Source organism: Stegostoma tigrinum, chromosome 44, assembly GCF_030684315.1.
Source record: "Stegostoma tigrinum isolate sSteTig4 chromosome 44, sSteTig4.hap1, whole genome shotgun sequence".
Lineage (NCBI taxonomy): Eukaryota > Metazoa > Chordata > Chondrichthyes > Orectolobiformes > Stegostomatidae > Stegostoma > Stegostoma tigrinum.
Window position 1 is genome coordinate 14,634,143 of NC_081397.1, and position 26,728 is coordinate 14,660,870.

At 46.9% G+C, this 26,728-nt stretch overlaps 4 protein-coding genes, 1 long non-coding RNA gene and 1 pseudogene across 5 annotated transcripts in view; 4 read left to right on the plus strand and 2 right to left on the minus strand.

Moving 5' to 3' along the window:
- Positions 1–1,515: 1,515 nt before the first annotated feature.
- On the plus strand, positions 1,516–2,823 carry LOC132207102 (histone H1-like). Its single transcript, XM_059642271.1, has one exon. It carries the CDS (start codon positions 1,545–1,547, stop codon positions 2,181–2,183), a length of 639 nt encoding a protein of 212 aa, XP_059498254.1. The 5' UTR covers positions 1,516–1,544; the 3' UTR covers positions 2,184–2,823.
- A 275-nt stretch (positions 2,824–3,098) lies between these two features.
- LOC132206938 (uncharacterized) lies at positions 3,099–4,308 on the plus strand. Its single transcript, XR_009443222.1, has 2 exons — positions 3,099–3,256; positions 4,035–4,308. It is a non-coding gene; the product is annotated as an uncharacterized LOC132206938 (long non-coding RNA).
- A 6,426-nt stretch (positions 4,309–10,734) lies between these two features.
- On the plus strand, positions 10,735–15,438 carry LOC132206937 (late histone H2B.L4-like). Its single transcript, XM_059642048.1, has 2 exons — positions 10,735–10,817; positions 13,589–15,438. Exon 2 carries the CDS (start codon positions 13,669–13,671, stop codon positions 14,044–14,046), a length of 378 nt encoding a protein of 125 aa, XP_059498031.1. The 5' UTR covers positions 10,735–10,817; positions 13,589–13,668; the 3' UTR covers positions 14,047–15,438.
- A 5,297-nt stretch (positions 15,439–20,735) lies between these two features.
- LOC132206829 (late histone H2A.2.2-like) lies at positions 20,736–21,508 on the plus strand. Its single transcript, XM_059641908.1, has one exon. The coding sequence runs from the start codon at positions 20,736–20,738 to the stop codon at positions 21,126–21,128; it is 393 nt and encodes a 130-aa protein (XP_059497891.1). The 3' UTR covers positions 21,129–21,508.
- A 466-nt stretch (positions 21,509–21,974) lies between these two features.
- On the minus strand, positions 21,975–22,374 carry LOC132207158 (histone H3-like; annotated as a pseudogene).
- An 847-nt stretch (positions 22,375–23,221) lies between these two features.
- LOC132206828 (uncharacterized) overlaps positions 23,222–26,728 on the minus strand; it is an 82,213-nt gene continuing 78,706 nt past the window's right edge. Inside the window, exon 4 of the mRNA XM_059641907.1 lies at positions 23,222–23,984. Within this exon, the coding sequence (XP_059497890.1) occupies positions 23,669–23,984 (316 nt within the window). The 3' untranslated portion in view covers positions 23,222–23,668. The remainder of the gene's footprint in view (positions 23,985–26,728) is intronic.

The following is a 26,728-nucleotide window of genomic DNA, read 5'->3' on the forward strand; positions in this document are numbered from 1 at the left end:
TTTGAAATTTGAGAAGAGATTCACTAGTATTTGCAGAGTATGTAAGGCTCGAGTCATATAGAAAGGATGGATAGGTGTCAAGATCCAAAACGTCAGCTTTCCTGTGCCTAAGATGCTGCTTGACCTGCTGTGTTCATTCATTTCCACACCGTGTTTTCATGGATAGGCTGGGACTTTTTTTCACTGGAGAGTAGGATGTTGAGAAGTCACCTTCTCAAAGTTTGTAAAATACTGATGGAGTGAGACAGAGTTAATGGTCGTTGAACTTTGCTTGGGATGGAGGGAATAGAAAACCAGGGCGGACACTTAAATGTTACAGGCGAGAGATTTAAATGAAAAGACACGAGGGGCGTTTTTTAAACATAGAACACGGAAGAATGTGGAATAAACGAGCTGTCGAAATGGCCTACGTGGCTATAATTACATTAAAACGACATTTGGAGAAGTGCATAAACACGACAATTTTGAAAAGAAATAGGTCAGGGACAGGTAGATGGAACTAATTCAATTTGGTATTATACTCGGCATCTACTGATTGGACTGAAGGGTCTGTATCCTCACTGTATGACTCTGTATGAGAGAAAAAAACAGAGACAGACCATTGCGTTGGATGATCTGCCATTTTCATGGTGAGTGGGAGGAGAGGTTTGAAGGGCTGATGGGTGTTATTTGCCCAGTTGCTATTCTTTACGTTTCTATGAGTGTGATTCCCAGAAACGATGTTGAGTATTGTCACTGCAATTGAAAAAAAAACTGATCTCAGTGATCAATGTAACTTCAAACCAGATGAGTGGTTCTTGCAGCTGAATATGCAGGAGAGCGAATCTCCGGCGCACAGACCTCGGAGAGTTTCACAATGACTGAGGAGAAAAAAACTACAAAAAGTTCCCTGGGTACCGGAGCAAAGGCTAAAAGGGGGAGAAAGTACATCCTCCCGCAGGTACATTTAGAGATATTTCTGGCCTGTGACTGTATGGATGTGAATATTGAGTCAGAGAGACTGTAGGAAAAGGGCGGGCGGGTTATTCACACGTAAATGTGCTTGTGTGTCCGCTCATATCATGATATTTCCGCGTCGCTCTTGTGCAAATCAAAAAGATTTTCATTTCAAATCATCCCCCTGCTCCTCCACTAAACCTTAAAGATAGACTTCAAGGCAATATATTTGTTGATTTCAAGATTTCAGTCTAAAAATGATGACAATGCCAGCGCTCAGCTCAGAGAGCGCGATCAGTGCAGCAGCAAAATGCGGTAAAATCGACTACGGAGCCGTCAATTCGAGTGAAAACCTTTCAGCCGCAAACCTTCCTGTGTCAGGGTCAGGAACGATCGAGCCTGGCTCTCTGGAGATGCGGAATTGCAGAGGAATTGGAGAGTTTCTGCCGAGAGAGAAACACAGACAGGCAGCAGGAGCAGGGAGCTGAGGGCAGGTTGTCTCCGCGCCGTCCGCTCGCTGCCTTTTAGTTGCTCAGTGCCGCCACCAGCAGCTTCATTGCTGACCCAGTTCAGTTTGACAGAGAGAGATTCAGCGCCGAGTTCCCGACATGAGCGACAGTGCAGCCGCCGAAACGGCTCCTCCAGCCTCCGCCAGCACCAAACCCAAGTCTCCCAAGAAGAAGGCGGCGGCGGCTCCCAGGAAGAAACCAGCCGGTCCCGGGTTGGGCGAGCGGATTGTGAAGATTGTCGGGCAGAACAGCGATCGGAAGGGGACGTCTCTGGTCGCTATAAAGAAGGCGCTGCAGAGAAGCGGGGTCAATGTGGAGAAGCAAAATGCACAGATCAGGATGGCTGCCAAGAGGTGCCTGGCGAAAGGCTCCCTGGTTCTGGTGAAGGGCCAGGGCGTCTCCGGCTCCTTCAAACTCGCAAAGAATCCAGTCAAGGCAAAAGTGGGAAAGAAGGCGAGACCAGCAGCAGCCGCCAAGAAAGCAGCCGTGAAGAAAACAACGGCCAAGAAGGTGGCAGCGAAGAAGTCCCCAGCCAAGAAAGCAACAGGCAAGAAAGCGGGCGGCAAGAAGGCAGCAACGCCAAAGAAAGCGGCGAAGAAAGCAGCGCCGAAGAAAAAGACTCCCGTGAAGAAGGTGATAAAGACCAAGAGCCCCAAGGCCGCAAAGCCGGCCCCGAAATCGAGGAAACCGAAGGCCAAGCCCAAAGCGAAAGTGACCAAGAAAGCAGCAAAGAAATGAAGCATTCGGTGTAACATGTAACAACCTGAATCCAAAGGCTCTTCTCAGAGCCGCCCACATCTCTCAGGAAGGAGCTGAGCCTGGATCGAATGATCCCTGTGATAACATGGTGTAGAGCTGGATGACCATAACAGGCCAAGCAGCATCAGAGGAGCAGGAAAGCTGACGTTTCGGGCCCAGATCCTTCTTCCTGCTTCTCTGGTGCTGCTCGGCTTGCTCTGTCCATCCGACTCTACCCCTTGTTATTTCAGATTGTCCAGCATCTGTAATTCCGTCTGTGTCTCGAATGATGCCTGTCCCGGTTCCGAGTGCAGACACAGCATAAACTTGAATTGATTCGAGTAACTTAAATATCACATTTCCGAGAGCAGAGACTGAGAATGGGGAAAGTATCACATGGGGAGGGTCACTGGAACTGCATCTGGCTATTTCATACCGCGACTTGTAATTCTGCCCAGACACAAATCTTACATAATGCAGTATATGCATCTCATTAACCCTTCTAGGAATGTTAACTTGTTTAATTTTGATGACAGGACCACTGGCGATGTTTTAATGGTGTATTCCTCCCATTTACCTGCGAAAGACATTTCAGGCAGTAATTACAAATTGTGTTCGGAATGCTTACAATCTGGGCGAAATAAACATGTCCCGAAAAAAGGGGATTTTGCAATTAATCGCTTTGAAGAAGTTTAATTCGGCGTGTTTGATAAGATTGATGAACCACGGTTCCACGGCCGGTTGATCAGTTTGCCTGGACTGTCTCAAACTCCGCGCTTCCCTCCTGCCTGTTCCAGACAGATCAGGCAATGATCCCGTGTTCTGTCCGCGCTCTGGGCAAAATCGGTTTGAAACAAATTGATGTTAGCAGCGCATGCGCGTTCCTGCCTCCCAAACCAATGACGCCGGCAACCGACGAGAGAAGCGCATGCGTGAGGCCCACCCGCAGCGCTGCCATTGAGGAGCATTGACTCAGTGAGTGGAAGAGGTTTGTTTGAAACAGGCCGCAATGGAGAGACCAGCGCCCAGGGAAGCGAGGGAACAGCAGGCTCCTTCCAGCAGCGCATCGAGATGTGAGTCTGGGACACAGAGGGGGCTCCGTTCAGGGAGAACCGGGGGCTGTTGTTACGATGCGGAGCGGAGCAGGAACTGATCCCGGAACTTGGAGTGAGCGGCCTGTGGGTGGGGAGAGAGAGGCCTTTCTCGGGCAGTGTGTGGGCCTGCGGAGGGAGACACAACGGCAAGAAGTTGCTGGGGGGTTAGTCTTGTGGCTTTCATCCTCTAAACTGGGATGGAAATGCATTGTTTGGTGTTTCACGCTGTTAGCTGCCAGTTGTGGGGGGTTCCTGTGAAGGACGTAGATTGGAGTTAACAGATTATACGTCTCGGGGGGAGGTGGGAAAACACACTTGAAATCGCGGCTCCTGTTCTTTTCAACAGTCAGTGTGTTGGGATCTGGTAACACGAGCTGTGTCAACAGTGTAGCATCTTCAGGTCGCACCTTAGATGGAGCTGTGCAATTATTGCTCAGTTTCTGTATCTCACTCCGTTGGTATTGAATTACATATTTTAAAATTCCTCAGACAAGGAGCAGCTCGATGTAAGAATGGAATCAGACTTGTGTTTGAATTGATTCCTTTAAAGAAAAGACTGTGTCAAGAGAATTCTATGTTGTGGTCCATCAGGACTACTTAAAATCATTAAGCTTTTGGAGTTCTGTTGCTTTGGGAGGTCAAGTTCAAGAAATGAAACGCCCTAATGACTGTTCACTGAATATATGTTAATCTGATTGATATTGTCAAATTTGGCTGATGTTGATTTACAGGAGATAACTCTTCTGTCTTCCTCCAGGCAAATTCTCAAAGAAACAACATTTCCTTGTTAGAAAGCCAAGTGTGAGCAGTTGCTTCTAACTAACACCAGGCATGTTCCTGCAATCAGAATGGAGAACATCTTTTCCATAGTCAGAGTGGATTGGATCAGACTTGTATTGAGCTCAATTTCCAGAGACTTGTCTGAGGAAAGGCAAGTTTTTTTTTGTTTTTCATTGTCAATTGGAACTAGCATGATGTGAATTAATATCATTTGTAGCCCATTAACATTTAAATCATGTTTGAAAGGTTAACATCTGACTCCTTGTTGAAAGTACTGAAAACAGGAACTGGATCAAGTTTGCATTTAGAAAAGGTATTTTATAATATCTCAAACCGGATAGAGAGAGTGTCCTCCTACCACCCCTTTGATCATGACCCTGCCCCAATCGCCAAAACATCATCATCTCACAGACCATCCACAACCTCAGCACCTCAGGCACTCTCCCGCCAACAGCCTCTGACCTCATCTTTCCCCAACGCCATATTAACTGTTTCTGCATCAATCTCAAAATCCACAAACCCAACTGCCCCTGTTGACCCGTTTCCTCTGTGACCCTGTCCCACCGAACTCATCTCCAATTATCTCAACTCCATTTTCTCTCGCTCTCCGTGCCCCTGCCCCTGGACCAGGAACTCCCCACCTAAATCTGTGACACCACCAACATCATCTCCTTCAAATCCTCCCACTTTCTGCAGTCAAAGTGGGTGGCCATGGGTACCCGCGTGGGCCCAAGCTATTCCTGCCTCTTGTAGGATTCATGGACCAGCCCCTCTTCTGCAGCTGTACTGGCCCCATCCCCACCTCTTCCTCCGTTATTTTGATGACTGTATCAGTGCCACCTCGTGCTCCCACAAGGAACTCACAGTTCATCCACTTTACTGACACCTTCCACCCCAAGTTTAACTTCACCTGAACCATCTTAAATATATCTCTCTCCTTCCTGGACCACTCCGTTTGAATTTCTGGCAACCACCTGGAAACTGGTAACTAATTCAATCCGACCGATTCCCACAGCTACCTAGAATACACTTCCCCTCCCCTCCCCTACCTGGCTGCAAAAATGCCATCCCCCATTCCCAATTCCTTCCTCTGTGTCATCTGCTCCTGAGATGAGGCATTCCACTCCAGGCCATTGCAGATGTCCTTGTTTTTCAAGGACTGCCAAATTCCCCTCCTCAGTGGCTGAATATGCCCTTGACCTCATCGCTCTCATTTCTGCAACTTGTCCCTTGCACCCCCTCTCCACAATAACAACAAAGTCAGAATCTCCTTTGTCATCACGTATCACTCCATCAAACTCTGGGTTCAATGCACCTTCCTCTGCCACCTTCAATCTCACCCCAATCCCAAGGACATTTTCCCAACCCCACCCTTATATGCCTTCCAGAGGGACTGCTCTCTCTGACTCCCTCGTCCGCTCCACGCTCCACACTAGCCCCACCGCCCCTGTCACATTTCACTGGAACCACAGGAAGTGCTACACCTGCCCCGACATCTCTCCCCTTGTCCCAAGAAAACCTTCCATGTTAAACAGATGTTCATCTGTATGTCCGCTAATACATTTTGTTGTGTCCACTGTTCCTGATGTGGCCCCCTCTACATTGGGGAAACCAAGCGGAGGCTTGGAAACCACTTTGTTGAACACCTACGCTCACATCGTGACAAACGACTGCACCTCCCCAGTCATGACCCACTTCAACACCCCCTCCCACCCCTTGGACAACATATCCATCCTAGGCCGCCTCCAGTGCCACAACGTTGCCTCCGGAAGGCTGCACGATCTGCAGCTCATATTTCACTTGGGAGCCCTGCAGCACAATGTTCTCAACGTGGGCTTCAAAATCTCTCCACACCAAACTCATCCAGCACATCCCTGCCTCCTTGACCTGTCCATCTTTTCTCCGACCAATCTGCTTCTCCCACCTCACTGATCAACCCCCACCGGCACTTCATCCTCCTAAACTTATCCCTGCCTCCTTGACCTGTCAGCCTTCCCTCAACCCATATCCGAACTCCCTCCCTACACTTACCGTTACTGGCTCCAGCCCTGCCTCCTTGACTGGCCATCTTCTCTCCACCTATCTGGTCCTTTATCCACCTTTTGTCATCATCTCCTCACTTCTCTCTATTCATTGCAGAGTCCCTTTCTCTTCCCCCATTTCTGACAAAAGGGTCCAGTCCAGAAATGTCAGCTCTCCTGCTCCTCTGCTGCCTGACCTGCTGTGTTCATCCAGCTCTACACCATGTTACCCCCTCAAAGAAAAACATCATGTTACATAGTTTGAACAACCATGTCTGACAAGTAGCAAATCACTACTGAGCACGTGCAGACACATAGACAAAGCTGCTGACTGAGTCCCAGATATGCTCATTGTATCAACACATAACATACAAAGACTGGGTATACATTGTTGTCATACACACTGCAGGTAACAGAAGCAAATACATAAGAAATGTTTAGAGCTCTTTTTTTAAGAAAAGCAAGAGAGTCTACCAGACAGAAAAAAATACCTTTCAGCCCATCGGGGCAATAGTAGACAAAAACAAGCACCTGACAATTCTGATCCCATTCAGCCAGCATTCCATTTCAATAAGTGTGTCATGGCAGTATACGATTTGCCAACCCCAACCTTATCACAATGTGATTCTCAACGTGTTCACCTTCAGGAATAGAAACTATATTTTCCATCTGTCTTGCAAAGCTTCTTTTTTTTTGGGCGGGAGGAAGCATTGAAGTGAATTTGGCAACTAAGTTAAACAGTTGTTTACAGTGTCACTTACTCCTCCGAATGAAATATCGCAGAAGTGAGCAGGAAAACAGAATGCTGTTTCTACACATGAATGATGTAATCACCATTTAAAGCAATGAAGAATGATCCATTTAACTGAATCTTGTAATTGTCAAATTTTTACTTTTTTCACAAAGAGTTCGACCATGTTCAATAAGTTTAAATCTTCTCCACTGTAAGACAGAAAATACAAGTCCTTTTTCTTTCTTCATCCCCACCACAGTGCATTGTAAGAGTATTGCTAATGCCATGTGCCATCACACAACAGAGCAGGGTTCTGTAATATCCGTGGTAGTATAATTAAGTGAATTAGCCGATCCCCTTCCCTGTAGAAGGAACCTCGTGGTCATTCAGCTGAATACAGTTGATTTGTTCATTGCCTTTTTCCTTTAGACTCAAAGAAAGGAATGCCACATCAATCTATTCCTTCAGCATTATTCACAAAATTATGTTACTGTGCACTCAGAAAAGCTGATGCCATCTTGAAGAACAGCCCTTGATATAATTTCTGTCGGTTAGACTCTGCACTTTTGGAGTTACAATACCTTTTGCTTTTACATTACACAACCCATTGCACAAAACAAATGCATGGAGCAATAACTGACAGGTACAGGCTGATAACTGCACTCCTACGTTCTTAAAGCAGAAACTGACAGGCTTGGGTTGATAACTAAACTCAGAGATTCACAAAGCAGCAGCTGACATGTACAGATTGATAACTGTACTTTGATATTCACAGAGCAGAAACAGACAGCGAAAGATTGACATCTGTACTCTTATTCATGTGGTGGAAAAATTATATGTACAGATTTCTAGCTCCACTCATTGATACATACAGTAGAAACTGACAAGGATAAATTATTTATATTTCTATACCAGGACTGGCAAATCCCAATTGTTAAGCACATTCACAGAACACTCACTGGCTGATAGGGCATTTATCAATCTTTCCCGGAAATAGTCATGTAACAGAGACTACCAGTTACAGATTTATAACTGCACACTCAGACACACAGAGCGGAAACTGACAGGGACTGACTGGTAAATGGACTCAGACATTCACATGGCATTTACTGACAGAACTTTTGATTACAAATCTATCATATCTACACAGCAAAAACTGACAGAAACAGATTAATAATAAAACTCCCAGTTTTGCATTAGTTATCAAACTGTACCTGTCAGTTTAAACAATCAGATAATTTCACAGCAGAATCTGACAATAACTGATCGATTACTAAACTCAGACTGACAAGCAAATACAAAACAGGTATAGACGTGACAACTACACTCATGCATTGACCACCAGCAACTGATGTGTAGGTGCACAACTACACTCATTCACATGGCAGTAACAGAGAGCTACAGCTTAATAACTACAGTCACCCACCTGCATTCCAGTAACTGTCAGGGGCAGGTTGATAACACTCACACATTGATGTGACGGAAACTGACATGTACTGATAATAACTAAACCCATCTATGGATACAGCAGAAACTGATGGAGACTGATAATTGCACTTCCATTATCATTGCAGAAACTGAGATTTATAACTGCACCCTCTCATTCACATGGCAAAAACTGAGTGTACAGATTTGATAACCATAGCCACACATTTGTATTGCAATATGTGACAGGGATGGGATAATCCTTCCTGCAAAATGTTACAAGAAAGCAAGAGAACAATGTCATTTGTTCAAATGATCAACATAGCTTCCCGCAAAATCCCGATATCCTGAAAATCTACAATAATCTGATTAGGTCCTGCCAATTTAGCCACCTTTTGGGTTTTTTTGTCCCTGACTCTAACACCACCTGTTAGGTCATGTGGACTGTTTTCAAGACATCCATATTTATTTCCCCAAGTTCCCGAGCCTCCACAAGGACAGAATGATAACTAAACTCATGTTCACGTAAAAGAAACATGGGGAGAGAATGCTAATTACTCACATTCACAAAGTTGAAACTGACAAGTGCAGATGAATAACTGCGCTCAGATTTGCAGAGCAGACGTTGATGGTGTCAGCACGATATCTGCTCTCGATACTTTGAGAGCAGAATGTGACAGTGTATGTTCATAACAGAACTCTTACTTTCACCTTGCAGAAACTGACAGGTATTGATTAACTGCACTCAGATTGACAAAGCAAAAACTGACAGGAACAATTTGATAAATACACTCTTAGCAGAAACTGACAGATCAGTTGTCTCATGGTGACATTGTAAAGCAAGAAAAATTGGTAACTGCCATTATATACGGCATTGCAGAAATTGACAGATACAGGATGATAACTTTTAACACGTTAACAAAACAGTGACTGGAAGAGACAGATTGATAACTGCATTCTGACATTTTTTTTGTTTTGAAAATATATTGATGGGATGTGTGTGTTATGGACTATCCTTAATTGTGCACAGAAGGCAGTTCAGTGCCAACCACATTGCTGTGGGTCTGGGATCACATGTAGGCCAGACGAGGGAAGGATGGGAGACTTGGTTCCCAAAAGGCTGTGAGAGGACCAGATTTATTTTTGTGGAGAATTGTCACTCAACTTTTTTCTTAGTTTATTGTTGAATTTTAATTCAATAATCTGCTATGATGGGACTTGAACTGCGGCCGCAGAATAATATCTAGCTCTGGAATAATAGTCCAACGACAATGCTAGTAGACTATTACCTTTTCTCCTCACATTCACAGAGTTGAACCTGACAGTTATGGATTGGTAACTACACTCTCAAATTCACTGAGCTAAACGTGACAGAATAGATTGGTGACCGCACCCTCATAAACAGAGGATGCTGACAGGAGCGGATTGATAACTGTATGCACAAATACACATTGCAAAATTTGGCACAGACAAATTGATAGATGCACTCCCACATTAGAAACCGGAAACTGATGGACGGAAGGTAATAACAAATTAATTAATAATTCACAGCAGAAACTTACCGGTATAATCCTGATAATTACACAAGAATATTCACTGGGGAGACACTGACAAGGTTCAGATTGATAATGACAATCATATTCACACAACAGAAATTGATTGGTGTGCACTGAAAAGCACACTCACATAATTACAGAACAGAAACTGACAATCACAGATGGATAACTACATTTTCATATGCACATGTCTGAAAATGACTGTTACGATTCAATGAATATGGTTGCATTTTTACAAGCAGAAACATTGAGGGTTACGTTAACAACTGCACCCACACATTCAAAGCTCGGAACTGACAGGTAAACATGAAAAACCAAGCTCGTGTTGACATAGCAGAAACTGAGAAGCACAGTCTGAATCCTACTGTCTTCCATTCAGATAGCAGAAAACGACTGGCACAGATGGATAAGTATACTCACATTGCAGACACTGACACGAACATTCCCACAACACAAACAATCAGGTAAAGACTTACAATGGCATTCTCATATTTACAAAGGGGGAAAAAAAATCACAGTCAAGTCCAATTTGATAACTTCTCAAATAAACACAGGGCAGAATCTCACAGGTCCCCGTCAGTCTCTGCTGTGTGAATACATAAGTAATCTAACAAAGGCTCACTAATGTGTGAGACATGAATAGATCAACAAATAAACTCATATCTACAGACCCACTCACATTGTGTAGTCCATTCATGGATCTGGACACTTAGTTTGTTTCTGGACTTCACTCAATTGGTATGGAATTAACAAAAAGAAAAATCACAAGACAAAGAAGCAGCTCAGAGCAAGAGTGGAATCAAACACCTAAATTCTGTCCAGATTCCTGGCTTGAAATTAAATATTGTAATGATTATTAACTGAATATTGCATTGATCAATGAAATATTATTAAACTTGGCTGATGATGATTTACAGGAGAGTTCTCTTCTGTCTTCCTCCAGGCAAATACTTGAGGGACTAAGAGAAAGTAATATTCCCTCGGTACAAAGCCAAGTGTGACCAGCTGCTTCTAACAAACAGAAGGTATGTTACCGCTGTTAGAGCAGAGAGCATCTTCTCCACAGTCACAGAGTAGATTGAGTCAGACACACATTGAGGACAATTTCCAGTGAGATTTGTTCAAACAGCACAAAGGAAATACAAGTTTATTGTTTTTTTTTCCACCATTCACAATGCACACCTGCCCAGTTGGAACAGATTTCAGCATTTAAAGTGTTTTGCAAGATCTGCAGCTCAGATAGTTGATAATGTTAACTTGCTTGTTGAGCTGGCTTGCTTTTCTTCATACAAGTCATTGCCATGCTTGGTGGCATCATCAGTGGAGCCTCCAATGACTCAATGTTATTCCACTCCCCATGGAATTTATACTGTATGGTCCATTATGGTGAGTACTGTCACTTCTGGTTTTGATCTGTCTGAGTTTTCATATATGGGATCCGATTCTATAATCTTGTTGATTGAAGTATGCATGGAAAACCATGCCTCTCGGAATTCCTGCGTCTGTGTTTGGCTTGGGCTACCATGGTTACTTTGTCACATGTTAACCTGATGGCCTTTATTGTCTGAATATGTGATACATTCAGACAACCAAGGCCATCAGTTAAAATAGGACAAAGTAACCGTATTAAAAACAAAGAACTGTGGATGCTGTAAATCAGGAACAAAAGACAACCTTGCTGGAAAAGCTCTGCAGCTCAGCAGTAACTGGTTCTGAGGAAAGGTTACTGGACCCGAAAGGCTAAGTCTCTGTTTTTCCCTTCACCGATGCTGCCTGACCTGCTGAGCTTTTCCAGCACCTTTTTGTTTTTGTTGGATAAAGTAACCATAGCAGCCTAAGCCAAACATGTACAGGAATTCCTAGAGACATTGTTCTCCACACAAACATAGAATTGGACCACATGTATAAACCTGTATAGATCAAATCTTTCATGACAGTATTCAGCATAACAGGCCTGACAGTGTAAATTCCAAGCAGAGGAGAATAATGTTGCATCATCAGAGGCTCTACTGATGATGACACCTCGCATGCTGGCAAAACGTCTGAACAAAAACAAGCCAGCTCGTCAATAACGTCACATTTCTGCATTCATAGCCCTTTGACATTTACACCATTTTTGAAGATGGATAGACTGAATACTCGTCCAAAATATACACTTAAACTGAATCTAATCTGCATTAGATCACTCTAATAACAGCTACCACATAATAAATTGCATCCTCACAGAGAATATTACTGGCTGCCAAAGTTCAGCCACGTTGACAGATAGAAACTGACAAGCATGCGTTGATATGTCTGCTTAATCATTCACCCTGTAGAAACAGGCAAAAACAGATTGATGACATTCACATATTGACATACGTTTTGCAAAAACCATTCTTAACTTAACATTATAAAAACCTATGTACAAATTAATATCTATGCTCATGTATCAAACTACACGTACCCAAATGATAACTACACTTACATATCCACATCGTAGCAACAGGGAAGAACAGATTGTTGATAACACTCCAGTTTCACAGCATAACTTCACAGGTCCAATTTTATAAATGCATTTAAATATCCACAGACTTAAAAAAAAACTGTTAGGTGCAGTGTGATAACTACACTCCAGTTTTCACAAGCAGATTCTCACAGGGACATATTGATTACTAACTTCAAGTATCCATGAAGCAGAAACTGACAGGAACAGCTTGGTAATAACGCTCCCAATGTCATCCAGCTTGAACTGACAGGTACACTTTGATAAGTACATGCATATCAACAGTGCAGTATCTGACACCTATGTATTGGTCACTGCACACATACACACTCTCTCACACACACTCACTGAGCAGAAAATGAGAAATATAAATGGATGACTAAACAGACAAGTTGACATTGCAGAAATTGACAGGCTAGATGGATAACTACACTCATATCTTGCAGCAGAAACTGACAGTGACACTGATTGAAGAGCCTCAGTGGGAGAGAGAGTAAAATGTGTCTAATCAATAGAAAGCAAAAGGCACTGGTCAAAGTACATCAGTGCTCGTCTGTGACCGAGGTAATCCGAGTAAAACTGATACCGAGACACGCTGGCAGGTGTCTGAGGAATGTATGAATAGTTTGGGTCTAGACATATTGGAGATTTGAAGAAGGACGTCAAACCTTTCGAGGAAACAACAAGTAAAGGGTCTTGACAGAACAGATGCTGGTATAAAGTCCTTAACAAGAAACACAAGCAAGAGAGAACATTCCCGAAGTCCCATGCTCATCAAGTTACGTCATTTCCAGGAGTGAAACACACCACTGTCTGATTTCAGTGCATTTTGTCACTGGCAATTAACGTGATGACATTTTTAAACAGAGGAGAAAAGAAAAACATTATCAAAGATGCAGAAAAAATCGCGATTAGGATCTCACTATTTAGAGAAAGTTCGGAGTTTGATCCGTGTACAAAATTTCTGTTTGCGTTTGAAATTTCACTGCAGTTCCTGGCAGATCCACGATAACAAAGTGTGGAGCTGGATGAACGCAACAGGCCAAGCAGCATCTCAGGAGCGCAAAAGCTGACCTAGACCCTTAGGTCTAGATCCGAAACATCGGCTTTTGCGCTCCTGAGATGCTGCTTGGCGAGCTGTGTTCATCCGGCTCCACACTTTGTTGTCTCGGATTCTCCAGCATCTGCAGTTCCCACTATCTCTGGCAGATCCACGTTGTGTCCCGCACTAACCAATCACAGAGAAGTAGATTTGTCTGAAACTCTTAATCGAACCAATCAGTAACAAGGCTTTCCCCCATCCCTCATTAGCATTGCTGACGCAATCAGGCTACAAAAGGCGAGCCCCGAGCCCGCTTTCCCTTATTCTGTGTCTGACAGTGAGCGCAGCGATGGTGGAGGAGAAGAAAGGACAAGTTGCCAAGAAGGGCGCGAAGAAAGTGGTGAAGAGGGCGCCAGCGAAAGGCGGTAAGAAACGGAGAAGATGTAGGAAAGAAAGTTACTGCATCTACATCTACAAAGTGATGAAGCAGGTTCACCCCGACACCGGCATCTCTTCCAAGGCGATGAGCATCATGAACTCGTTCGTCAACGATATTTTCGAGCGTATCGCGGGGGAGGCTTCCCGCCTGGCCCATTACAACAAGCGCAGCACCATCAGTTCCCGGGAGATCCAGACCGCGGTGCGGCTGCTGCTGCCCGGGGAGCTGGCCAAGCACGCCGTGTCGGAGGGTACAAAGGCGGTGACCAAGTACACCAGCTCCAAGTGAGACCCCACATTGTGCAGAGAAAAACACATCCAAAACCCAACGGCTCTTTTCAGAGCCACCCACAATTTCAATGAAGCAGTTGAACCATTTTTCGTTTGTAAATGATTCTCGGTATCTATAATTAATGTCCCTAATCTTTATCTTTGTTTACACAAACGTTCTAAAAATTAATGTGCTGGTCCCTGTCCCTTTCTCCGTTACTTTCGGTTGCCTTCCTACCCAGTCTCTCCTCCCTCCCTGCACAGATGCATATTTATCGTCACTCAGTCATTTTTTCCAGCACCTACTTTATGTTCCAGTTATTATTTACCCCATGATCAGGAATTTCACCCCCTGGAAAGAAAACTAACTGCTCGAGTCCCACGAACATATTTTGCAGAATACTTGTCATTGAGGATTTCAGCTGTGGGTGAGAGGCTTTCAAAATGAACTGAGATAAAGCCCGAGCCAGGATTGCAGTCGCAAGTGTGAAACTGTGTTCAAGGACAATATGGGAGGGCAACTTCAAACTATTGTTTCAAGTTTTAACCCGCTCACCCGGAAGAAAAACGTTGTGTACGTTTTTATAAATACATCAATGTTAAAGTGAATTAAATTCAAAGAAAAATTAAACTGTTCATTCCTCTTTGTGAAACTCCCCCCACCCCACCACATATCCTACATGTTGGTTTTTTTTTCAAATTTGTCCCAATAGGGTATGAACGCTGGATTTCACCCGCGAAAAATTATGATCTCTTATTTGAGTCCCATTAGTAGAAATGTCGTGCGATTCCTTTTTCAATTTCCAAATCTGTCAGGGAATTTATCCGATTTTTTTTCAGTTTGCAGTGTGTGGGGCTTTCTGCTGTCGGTGAGAGGCTTTCAAAATGAACCGAGACCGTCCGGAAAGACTGATCCAGCCCAATAAGTGAGGGCTATTTTACAATGTTTTCGGAAAACGGTGTTGCTTAGGGAGTGGCAGAGAGAGATTATGTGAAGTGAACATTTTTAACTGAAAGGAAATTAAATCGTGGCCATTAATGCAAAAATACTTGTAAAACCTCTTCCTCGTATTGCCCATGTTGGCGGGCTTTTTAAATCGCAAAGAAAACGGTTGAATATTGGCGCCGGTATTTTTCTACGGTTTCCACGCAGAGGAATTTTGTTTTATTTTTAAAATCTCCCCGCGGGTTCTATCCAGTTTTGCAGAAAGCTATAAATGAGGCTTTCTGCTGTCGGCGGGAAAATTTCCAAGTGAACCGAGATAAAAGCAGAACAGCTGCCGGACTGGCATCGCAAAAGTAGAAATATTGTTGATCTTGTGCAACAGGGAGCGCGATTGTAAAATATTGTTTAAAGCAGTATTGAGTTCAACGAGAAAGAAAAAGTTGTGTGATACTTTTATCATTATATCCGGGTGCTGATGTGAATTAAATTAAATTAAAGCTGTGCAGAGAATAACTTTCGGCGGGCTTTTCTTTCCCCCTTCCGCTTAATCTTGTTTTTTGGGGGGCGGGGTAACTTCAAGATTGAAAACAGACGGATTTAACAAGGCCGGGGAATCAGACAGAGATGGTGTGAAGTGTACAAGTGTATTCTAAAAGTATATTATCTGAAGTATGAACGCATTTTTCCTTGTTTAAGATAGTAAAATGTGAGGCTGGATGAACACAGCAGGCCAAGCAGCATCTCAGGAGCACAAAAGCTGACGTTTCGGGCCGAGACCCTTCATCAGAGAGGGGGATGGGGTGAGGGGGACCTGGAATAAATAGGGAGAGAGGGGGAGGCGGACCGAAGATGGAGAGAAAAGAAGATAGGTGGAGAGAGTGTAGGTGGGGAGGTAGGGAGGGGATAGGTCCGTCCAGGGAAGACGGACAGGTCAAGGAGTTGGGATGAGGTTGGAGGTAGCTGGGGGTGCGGCTTGGGGTGGGAGGAAGGGATGGGTGAGAGGAAGAGCCGGTTAGGGAGGCAGAGACAGGTTGGACTGGTTTTGGGATGCAGTGTGGGCGGGAAGAGCTGGGCTGGTTGTGTGGTGCAGTAGGGGGAGGGGACGAACTGGGCTGGTTTAGGGATGCAGTAGGGGAAGGGGAGATTTTGAAACTGGTGAAGTCCACATTGATACCATTAGGCTGCAGGGTTCCCAGGCGGAATATGAGTTGCTGTTCCTGCAACCTTCGGGTGGCATCATTGTGGCAGTGCAGGAGGCCCATGATGGACATGTCATCTAGAGAATGGGAGGGGGAGTGGAAATGGTTTGCGACTGGGAGGTGCAGTTGTTTGTTGCGAACTGAGCAGAGGTGTTCTGCAAAGCGGTCTCCAAGCCTCCGCTTGGTTTCCCCAATGTAGAGGAAGCCACACCGGGTACAGTGGATGCAGTATACCACATTGGCAGATGTGCAGGTGAACCTCTGCTTAATGTGGAATGTCATCTTGGGGCCTGGGATTGGGGTGAGGGAGGAGGTGTGGGTCAAGTGTAGCATTTCCTGCGGTTGCAGGGGAAGGTGCCGGGTGTGGTGGGGTTGGAGGGCAGTGTGGAGCGAACAAGGGAGTCATGGAGAGAGTGGTCTCTCCGGAAAGCAGACAGGGGTGGGGATGGAAAAATGTCTTGGGTGGTGGGGTTGGATTGTAAATGGCGAAATTGTCGGAGGATGATGCGTTGTATCCGGAGGTTGGTAGGGTGGTGTGTGAGAACGAGGGGGATCCTCTTTGGGCGGTTGTGGCGGGGGCGGGGTGTGAGGGATGTGTTGCGGGAAATACGGGAGACGCGGTCAAGGGCCTTCTCGATCGCTGTGGGGGGAAAGTTGCGGTCCTTGAAGAACTTGGACATCTGGGATGTGCGGGAGTGGAATGTCTTATCGTGGGAGCAGATGCGGCAGTGGCGGAGGAATTGGGAATAGGGAATGGAATTTTTGCAGGAGGGTGGGTGGGAGGAGGTGTATTCTAGGTAGCTGTGGGAGTCGGTGGGCTTGAAATGGACATCAGTTACAAGCTGGTTGCCTGAGATGGAGACTGAGCGGTCCAGGAAGGTGAGGGATGTGCTGGAGATGGCCCAGGTGAACTGAAAGTTGGGGTGGAAGGTGTTGAAGTGGATGAACTGTTCGAGCTCCTCTGGGGAGCAAGAGGCGGTGCCGATACAGTCATCAATGTAGTGGAGGAAGAGGTGGGGTTTGGGGCCTGTGTAGGTGCGGAAGAGGGACTGTTCTACGTAACCTCCAAAGAGGCAGGCATTGCTGGGGCGCATGCGGGTGCCCATGGCCACCCCCTTAGTCTGTAGGAAGTGGGAGGAGTCAAAAGAGAAGTGTCTGTGGTACCTGTTTTGCTTCAGAACATGATCAAGTAGTTTCAAGGCTGAAGAGATTACAAGTTCGACTCTTTTTTAGTGAATCGGGGATCGTGATTGACGTTAGCCATAAGGAAAAGAGGCGGGGTAGATGAGTTTCCTCTGCTCATGGAGTGTTCTTATGTCCTGCAGTTTCAGGCCGTCTGGTACAGCGGCACAGTTCGCGCCTATCCCCTTGATGGCCGCTTCAACCTCCTCTACCTCTATGGGTTTCATCAAGGACCCGTCATCGACTTTGCCAGTGTATGGGGCATACTTATTTATGTTTGATTTCTTGTTTGGTGCAGACAGTTTCTCACAGAAACATGTCTCCAATTCCTCTTTTGAGAGAGGACAAGCGGATGAGGTCGGCGCCCCCATGATCTCGCGAGCTAGTTGATGCCGGTTGGTTTTGTAAGGCCGCTGTGTTGCTCTAAACAGCGCTTTACGTGCTGCCCACCATTTTTTGGCTCCGGTATTGCTACCGGGCTTTATGTCTTTCTTGGCCCGATCTTTTTGAGGCCTCTTGTTTTTGTCCTGTCTTCTCCTACTATTCATTAGCAGGTCGGGAATGCTTTCCGCTAGTCCGATTCCGAGGGCAAACGTGCCCGGATCCTTCCTTGCGCTCAAGAGCTCTTCAGCTTGTGTAAGCTGGTCATCTACGTCCCGATGTTTAGGGACCGAAGCCGGTGTTTTTCGGCTGGCTCTTTGGCATTGGGCTTGATCATCGGAATTCTCCTGGTCACTCCCTGCCTCAGAATCGTGCAAGTCTATTGTTGGCTCGCAGATGGTCTGGACCTCTGTCGGGGTGTTTGCCAGGAGCCTGCACTTGTCTGAGATTTGCTTTGGTGTTTTGGTTTTCAGGATGCTTGCAATGGATTTCTTTATAAATTTGCATCCTGCAAATCTCGCCTCCAATTCCCTCAGGAGTGCCACCACCTCCTGTGACCATACGCGGTCGCTTCTCCCAGGTTTGCCCTTGACTTTGGGTGCCAGTTTGAGGCATTTCTCATTCCGTAGAACCAGGTGCCTGTGCCTCTCGTGTTAACCAAGGCCTGATTGTGTTGAAAACCGTTGATCACACACACTGCATGCAAAGTCCCCGGTTGGGGGTTGCTTCGTTCCTTTGCATTTGGGATAATGGCAGGCTATTGAATGGTATTCTCCTGCCTTATCACAGCGTGAACATTTTGTTCGGATGTTCTTTATTCCGTGCACTTCAGTCATATGGATCTTGAACAGGCTCACCGTGGGGAAGAGGGTGTCGCAGTCCTTGCAGAACAGCCCATCGACGGGATAGTGGATGATTTCCGAGACGGGCGGTCTGTCACATACTGGCTCGATAACAACTCCTTCCATGAAGGCAGTTGCATCAGCTGTTTCATCGCCAGTCTCACTTATCATTTTTTCGTCTGTGCCCTGCTTCGTGTCTCGATAAATTTTGTTGTAGAAGGTTTGGGTGTTTATGCTTATCTCAACCGTAGGGTGGGCTGCCCGTTATCTGTCATCCGTTACAGGGTCAGCCAGCCCCCTGGGAGGGGTCACCGATCTCAGCTCCATGTAAGGCAGGAGGTAACATCTCAAGGTCGCTGTCTCGGTCTGGACCTAGATGGCCCTTGTTGCGGGCCTTTTCCGAGTCTTTACATCGCTCGTCGAAGTTTGTGTACTCTCTAGCATCACCACAGACCAAGGACCAGGTGATACTGGTGTTATATGAGGCTGGTTGTTATCGTCATTATCAGCGGGGCCCTACTGATGTTACTGGCAAATTTGTAAGGATTATGTGGGCCTGCTTCTGTCTCAGTGGAGGATCTTACCTCACCGTATGCGGCTTTTGCTCACTTGTCACTGAAGATTTGTAAGAGTTCGAGTGTCAGTGACAGAGTGAGTCTTGATGTCTTTTGGGTGAACGTATCGTATCTCTCGATGCCGAGGAATTTCATGAGGCGGTTATTCATATCCAGCCACTTGCCTCATGCGCCCATCACGAAGCCAAAGTATCTGGGCACCACGCCTCCTGTCAATTCCGTGACCTCGGCATTCAGGTGTTTATACTTCTCCTGTTTTTCTCGCCATGCTGTTTCCAGTGCTTTACTGTCATTCTCGTACCGCACTGTGACATCTACCACCGCGATCCTCTGGTCTTTTCTAAATATGAGATCGGGTTTCCATAGGGAGCCGTTTTTGTCAAACAGTCTGGGCTCCACGTACGATGTCCAGCCGTACTTACTTACTGACATGTTTCTGCAGCTGGTCAGCAATCTTGTTATGGCGTTTTATCCGAGCATTTTTTTATGAATGGGCAGCATCCTGAGATGTGTGATATGGTTTCGTTTGCCATCTCACACCTTCGGCATAATGAATCTCTAATGAGATCGCATAGTCACCCACTATGACGTTTTGGCGCATAGTGTGGGTCGTGCCTCCCCGTTGGCCCCGCCGGTAAGCCCAGCAGTCCTGGCTGCTGGGTGACCAAACGACCAGAAAAAGTACGAGACGGCCATGGTCTATACAGACCAATCCTCAAAAAACCAGTACGATTTTTCCAGTGTTACCTGCGCAGTCCAGCTGGGGAGCGTCCCGGATAAACAACCCCCTCTGCAGCCTCATCCACAACCACGAGCTGTGATAAGTCATTAGGTTGTGGAATCGCTCTCCCACTGCAACTCTCTTGTAATCTCTTCAGCCTTGAAACTACTCGACCATGTCCTGAAGCAAACCAGGTACCACAGCCACATCACCTTCCTCAGCACCTGCCTCCCAAAACCAGTCCAGCCTGTCTCTGCCTCCCTAACTGGTTCTTCCTCTCACCCATCCCTTCCTCCCACCCCAAGCTGCACCTCCATCTCCTACCTACTAACCTCATCCCATCTCCTTGACCTGTCCGTCTTCCCTAAACTGACCTATCCCCTCCCCTTCCCTCCTCCCCAACTATAGTCTCCGTCGTCGGTCCGCCTCCCGCGCTCTCCCTATTTATCCCAGAACCACCCCATCGCCCTCTCTGATGAAGGGTCTCGGCCCGAAACGTCAGCTTTTGTGCTCCTGAGATGCTGCTGGGCCTGCTGTGTTCATCCAGATCCACACTTTATTATCTTGGATTCTCCAGCATCTGCAGTTCCCATTCTCACTGATACAATATTGGCGGGCTTTTGGCGTTTGAACAAAAAGCAGTTGATGATTTGGTGCCGGGATTTTCCGGCCCCCTCCCCGGGCCCTCTCCGGATTGGTGAGGGAAGCAGATATCTGAGTGGGCATTGAAACGACATTAGGAGATACTGAACAATGTGACCAATCAGCAATGGCCGCACCCCCATTCCTCCCGAAGGTATAAGAGTGCGGGATGTGGCCGCATTGCAGAATTCTCTGTGAAAGTGTTTGTGAGACTGTGGCGATGTCTGGAAGAGGAAAGGGCGGTGGCGGTAAAGCTCGCGCGAAGGCGAAGTCCCGGTCGTCCCGGGCTGGGCTGCAGTTCCCGGTGGGCCGTGTTCACAGGCTCCTGAGAAAGGGTAACTATGCTGAGCGTGTGGGTGCCGGAGCGCCGGTCTATCTGGCTGCGGTGCTCGAGTACCTGACGGCTGAAATCCTCGAGCTGGCCGGTAACGCGGCCCGGGACAACAAGAAGACCCGCATCATCCCCAGGCACCTCCAGCTGGCCGTGCGCAACGACGAGGAGCTCAACAAGCTGCTGGGAGGGGTGACCATCGCTCAGGGCGGGGTGCTGCCTAATATCCAGGCCGTGCTGCTGCCCAAGAAAACCGCCGCTGGGGGCGCCACTAAAAAGTGAAGAGACCGTTCTTTAACCTGACAACCCAAAGGCTCTTTTCAGAGCCACTCCCAACATCAGTGAAAAGCAGCTAGACTGTCACTGCTGGTTGATCAATTTTCATTTTGTGTGCTGACATGGGATTCTAAATGCGCAAACTTAATTCCTTTTTGTTTTTGCTTTAAGCGAGTTAAAACTGGAGCAGCTACGGGACAGGACGAATAAAGTTTGAGGTTTTACTGTCGGGACAGCGACTTTAAATAATAACTCAAAGCGGTATCCCCATCAATACGCTGACAGGGAACAAAGGACGTGCAAGAAGTCCGCGCAACAAAGAGGCCATTCGATACGAAACCGACCCGCCTCAGAGGATCGAATGAATACGGGAGTGGGAGATTTGGTCGTGCAATTGAAATTTTGCCCAAAGTACAAAAATCGTTTGTATGTTTTGGTGGACTTTCCGCTTTGGCGACCGTTTCCCACCATCCTCCTCCGTCAAGCTCAGTTACTGCTGGGGAAACGCCCAGGGAAGCAATTGGCCCACAAAGGCGTTTCCATCGGAAATTTATAAAATGTAGGGTGCAGTACTTGAATTGTGTTATGATTACTGAGCACTTATAAACCTGATTGCCCCGAGTTGCCATTTGTCTTTAATGTGAATTAGTGTATCTCAGACCCAACAAGTTTTTATAACCGACATTATGGGAACTGCAGATGTTACTTGGCCTGCTGTCTTCCTCCAACTACACACGTTTTGTTATCTACGTTCCTGTACAGCTGTGGCATTGAAACACTTGAATAGCATGCTGTGGGTTTACATTTATGAAAGCCCATAGTTCCTAACTCCTTCTGGACGGTTGAGTGGTTCTAAAAAGAGCCGTTGTGTTTCTCGGGATGAATGTGCATGGCCGAGTACGCACCGCGGAGCCAGCTGGATGTGGCGTGGATGGCACACAGGTTGGTGTCCTCAAACAGCCCCACCAGGTAAGCCTCGCTGGCCTCCTGCAGGGCCATCACGGCCGAGCTCTGGAAGCGCAGGTCGGTCTTGAAGTCCAGGCGCTGGAACGGCAGTTTGCGGATCAGCAGCTCGGTGGATTTCTGGTAGCGGCGGATCTCCCGCAGAGCCACCGTGCCGGGCCTGTAGCGATGAGGCTTTTTTCACTCCGCCCGTGGCCGGAGCGCTCTTGCGGGCCGCTTTGGTCGTCAGCTGCTTGCGGGGAGCTTTCCCTCCGGTTGATTTGCGCGCTGTCTGCTTGGTTCTGGCCATTCCTCTTCAACTCTGCAACACACACAGGCTGCTGCTCTCAATGCTGCGGCGCTGTCTATTTAAGGGAATGGAGAGCCCGCCCTAGAGCTTGGAATGGATACAGTCCCGTCCCTCAACCCCCTGAGAAACTGCTCCGGAAGGTACAGGAAAGGCAGTAAAATAATTGTTGAAGTCTGAATGGCTAACTTGAAATGAGTTGGTCACTTTCAAAAAGCCCGCCTATTTACTCGCAATCATAATGTCCGACGACGATAAAGTCTGAACTTTGTGGGATTTTTTTAACCAAACTTACAGTTAACGCGGAAAAGACGCGGGTTCATTGCCTGATCTGTCCCGAACAGGCAGGAGGAATGCGCGGCGTTTTAACACAGCCCAGACACACTGATCAAGCGGCCGAGTCACCTCGTTAATGAATCTAAGAAACACCGCCGATTTAGATTAGATTAGATTAGATTAGATTACCTACAGTGTGGAAACAGGCCCTTCGGCCCAACAAGTCCACACCGCCCCATGAAGCATCCCACCCAGACCCTTCCCCCTACACCCACACACTCCTGAACACTATGGGCAATTTAGCATGGCCAATCCACCTAGCCTGCACATCTTTGGACCGTGGGAGGAAGCTGGAGCACCCGGAGGAAACCCACGCAGACACGGGGAGAATGTGCAAACTCCACACAGACAGTCGCCCGAGGCTGGAATTGAACCCGGGTCCCTGGCGCTGTGAGGCTGCAGTGCTAACCACTGAGCTACCGTGCCGCATATTCAAAGCTAATAGGTTACTAAAGTTACACAATCTCAATTAATCGGCTCATTTTTATTTCACCCAGTTATAATCAGTCGGAAACTGCAACAGGCAGAGTGTAACAACAGGTTATTAAAACCTTTGGAGGCTTCCCTGAAAGAAAACTGAACTGAATATCATTCCTGGAAGGAATGAAACAGAAAAAAAAACTGCACTATGTAACATTTAACATCAGGGCGGAATTACAAATCTAGATATGAAGTAACCAGCTGCGGCACAGTACACACTCTCTATGTGTTGCCTTTCCTGTGCTCAGGTCTCCGTTCTCACTGCTTGATCTCTCTCTTTTGACACTGGACACGAAATTACTGCATTTGTGTAATGGAATGAGCCAAATTAAAAGTCGCGAAAAATGTGAAATAACCAGCTGCAGTACACTGTCCCCTCCATATGTACTGCCTTCCCCATCCTCAGGTATCCGCCCTCAATCGGAGAGTTTGGGTGGCTCTGAAAAGAGCCTTTGGGTTCGCTGGAAAAGGGACGATTTGCTCAGCCGCCGAATCCATACAGAGTGCGGCCCTGGCGTTTCAGAGCGTACACCACATCCATGGCAGTCACCGTCTTGCGCTTGGCGTGCTCAGTGTAGGTCACCGCATCCCTGATCACATTCTCCAGGAAAACCTTCAGCACCCCGCGAGTCTCCTCGTAGATCAAGCCCGAGATGCGCTTGACCCCGCCACGGCGAGCCAGGCGCCGGATGGCTGGTTTCGTGATGCCCTGGATGTTATCACGGAGCACTTTGCGGTGCCGCTTCGCTCCGCCTTTTCCCAAGCCTTTGCCTCCCTTCCCTCTTCCAGACATCACACTTCTTCACTGTAATCGATGCCGAATAAGACCCGAGCTGCCTCACCTTCCTTTTTTATATAGCCCGCCCCGACCTGACTGAGAAAGAGCTGACAGAAAGTGAGAGACGGCCCGGGCAGGAAACTGAGTGACAGGCAGAGAAATGTCCAGCTCCGCCTCCAGCTAACTCCCGCCCCCAACTGGATCTGGAACGAAACCTTTTATCCACAAGGGCAGTGAACCCAAGGCCCGGCAGAAAACCTGCAGACTCAAGTTTCATGTTCAAAGACAGTTAAAACTGGAGTTTTTAAAAGCAATTGTGTTACAATTAAACGCCCACATCCCGGCCTTTCTTCAACAAGAAAACACGGCCGCTTCCAATGCAATGTCAGTTTCTGCTCTTCCAATAAATCAGAGAATGGCATTTCTTGTGAATTCTGTTGTGAAGCGTGGTTTCTGCGCTACTAATCTCTCTCCCCGAATATGTGAAAAGGAAACGGAGATGAACTGAATTTGCACCCGATCTGATGCTCAGTGACAGTGAGAGTGGGAACTTACACTGTTTTAGTGTAGAATGAGGGAGAGGGGCTGTGTGTAAATCACGGCCCGGATGTGTATATTTGAGTTATTCAAATCAATTAATATCTAAAGTATATCTGCATTCTTAGACGGGACAGTGGTCATTTCATCCGGACTCAGCTCTTCCCCGAGAGATGTCGGTGGCCCTGAGAACAACCTTTGGCTTCATACAGTTACATGGTGTACCGACTGGAGGCTTGGAGACCGCATTGTGGAGTACCTCCGCTCGGATCGCGATAAACGACAACTTCTCCCAGTGGCGAACCGCTTCAGCTCCCCCTCCCACTCCAGAGAGGGCATATCCATCTTGGGCCTCCTCCAGTGTCACAGCGATGCCACCCAGAAACTACAGGAACCGCACCTCATATTCTGCCTTGGAAACCTGCAACCCAGTGTTCTCAATGTGGGCTTTATTAGCTTGAAAATCTCCCCAGCCCCGCCTCATCCTAAGACCAGCCCCACGCCCCTCCATCCCCGCATCCGTGACCTATCCGTCTTCTCTCCCACCAATCCTCTCTACTAGCCACCTTCTATCACCCTGCTCTCTCTATTTATTTCAGAGACCCCTTCCCCTACCAAATTTCGAAAGAAGGGCCCAGGCCCGAAACGTCAGCTTTCCTGCTCCTCTACTGCTGCCTGTCTGTGTTTCTCCAGCACAACACATTGTTCCCTCAGACTCCAGCATAGGCAGTTCCTACTATCTCTAGTGGATTTCTTTGCTGTTTTCTTGCCTGCTTTCACTTTGGGTTTGCCCTTCAGTTTAGGGAGCACGGCTGGTGATTTCAAAGTACTTGCTCTTCCTGCCCTGAAAGCGAACAGTAAATCTCAATCTCAAACAAAGTTCAGGAGTTCAACAGTAAACACTGACACTCAGATCGTGGAGTTTCTCAGCACGAGGGATGGAGCTAACCACCGGCCAAGGTGAGTGTGTGCCCGGTCAGACTTTCCGAGAGGGGAAGGAACAGTGAGTGCCCCGCTGTAATACAGGAGGATTGTTCTCAGGGTCAGTGCTACATGTCCAATTCTGTTCACCGTCACTCACAGTAACCTATACAATACCAGAGAGATTTGGGACTGGGGGTTGTTGTGATAGAGCTTGCTGTTCGGGTGGATGGAGGCTATACCAGGTCTGATCAGTGTGTGAGTGTAAAAATGTGTCACAGAGTTGTGCAGTAAGACATCCTTTGACCTGGGCCTCAGCATCATTGTATCCTCCACTATCAACATCCTGGGAGCTACCATGAAGCATAAGCTGAAATGGACTCATCCTATAAATACATTGGCTACAAGAGCAGGCCCAAGGCTACGGATATTGCAGCAAGTAACTTACCTCCTGATTTCTCAAACCAGTGCAAAATCTCCAACATTCAAGGTCGGAGTGTAAATGTTTCCCCTCTATGGCCCCCATCACCTGTGTTCGTGCAGCTCCAACAACACACAGCAAGCAAAATACTGTCCATGAAAAGGCTGCTGCTGTTTAATTGGCACCACATTCACAAACATCCTCAAATATTGAATTGGACAGCACCTTCCAAACCCACGACCACTTCTATCATGAAAGACAAGGGCAGCAGGTTCATGGGAACTGCACCATCTACAAGATCTTCTCCAAGCCACTCACCACCCTTGACTTGGAAATATACCGGTCGTTCGTGCGGTGTCAATCTGTGAAAATCCTGCAATTCCTTTCCTCATGGCAATGTGGGCCTACCTACAGCTCAGAGACTGCAACGGTTCAAGAAGGCAGTTCACTATCACCTTCTCACGGGCATTTCAGGATAGCCAATCAATGGTCAGATGAGCCAGTGATGCCCACATCCAGCATTTTTTTTCTTTGGAAGCCTGGATGATTCTTGTCCAAAAACAAAGGCTGCCCAAATCCTGTTAAAACACCCAATTTTGAAATGAAACATAGACTGGGTGATCACTTCACAGAACATCTATGTTCTGCTTGCACAAAAGACCCCAAACTACCTGTTGCCTGTCACTTTAACGCACCACCCTGTTCCCTCGCCAACATCTCTGCCTCAGGCTTGCTGCACTGTTCCAGTGCTCCAGCTTGTTCCACAAGCTAGAAGAACAACACCTCATCTTCCGCGTGGGGGACCCTGCAGCCCTCTCGACTCTATAATGAGTTCAGTAATTTTGGACCTAAACTCTAAGCAACACAGGGCCTTGTTACCACAT

Excerpts from the sequence above, each read along its gene's own strand:
- LOC132207102 (XM_059642271.1), top strand. The coding sequence starts at position 1,545 with ATGAGCGACAGTGCAGCCGCCGAAACGGCTCCTCCAGCCTCCGCCAGC.
- LOC132206937 (XM_059642048.1), top strand. The coding sequence starts at position 13,669 with ATGGTGGAGGAGAAGAAAGGACAAGTTGCCAAGAAGGGCGCGAAGAAA.
- LOC132206829 (XM_059641908.1), top strand. The coding sequence starts at position 20,736 with ATGTCTGGAAGAGGAAAGGGCGGTGGCGGTAAAGCTCGCGCGAAGGCG.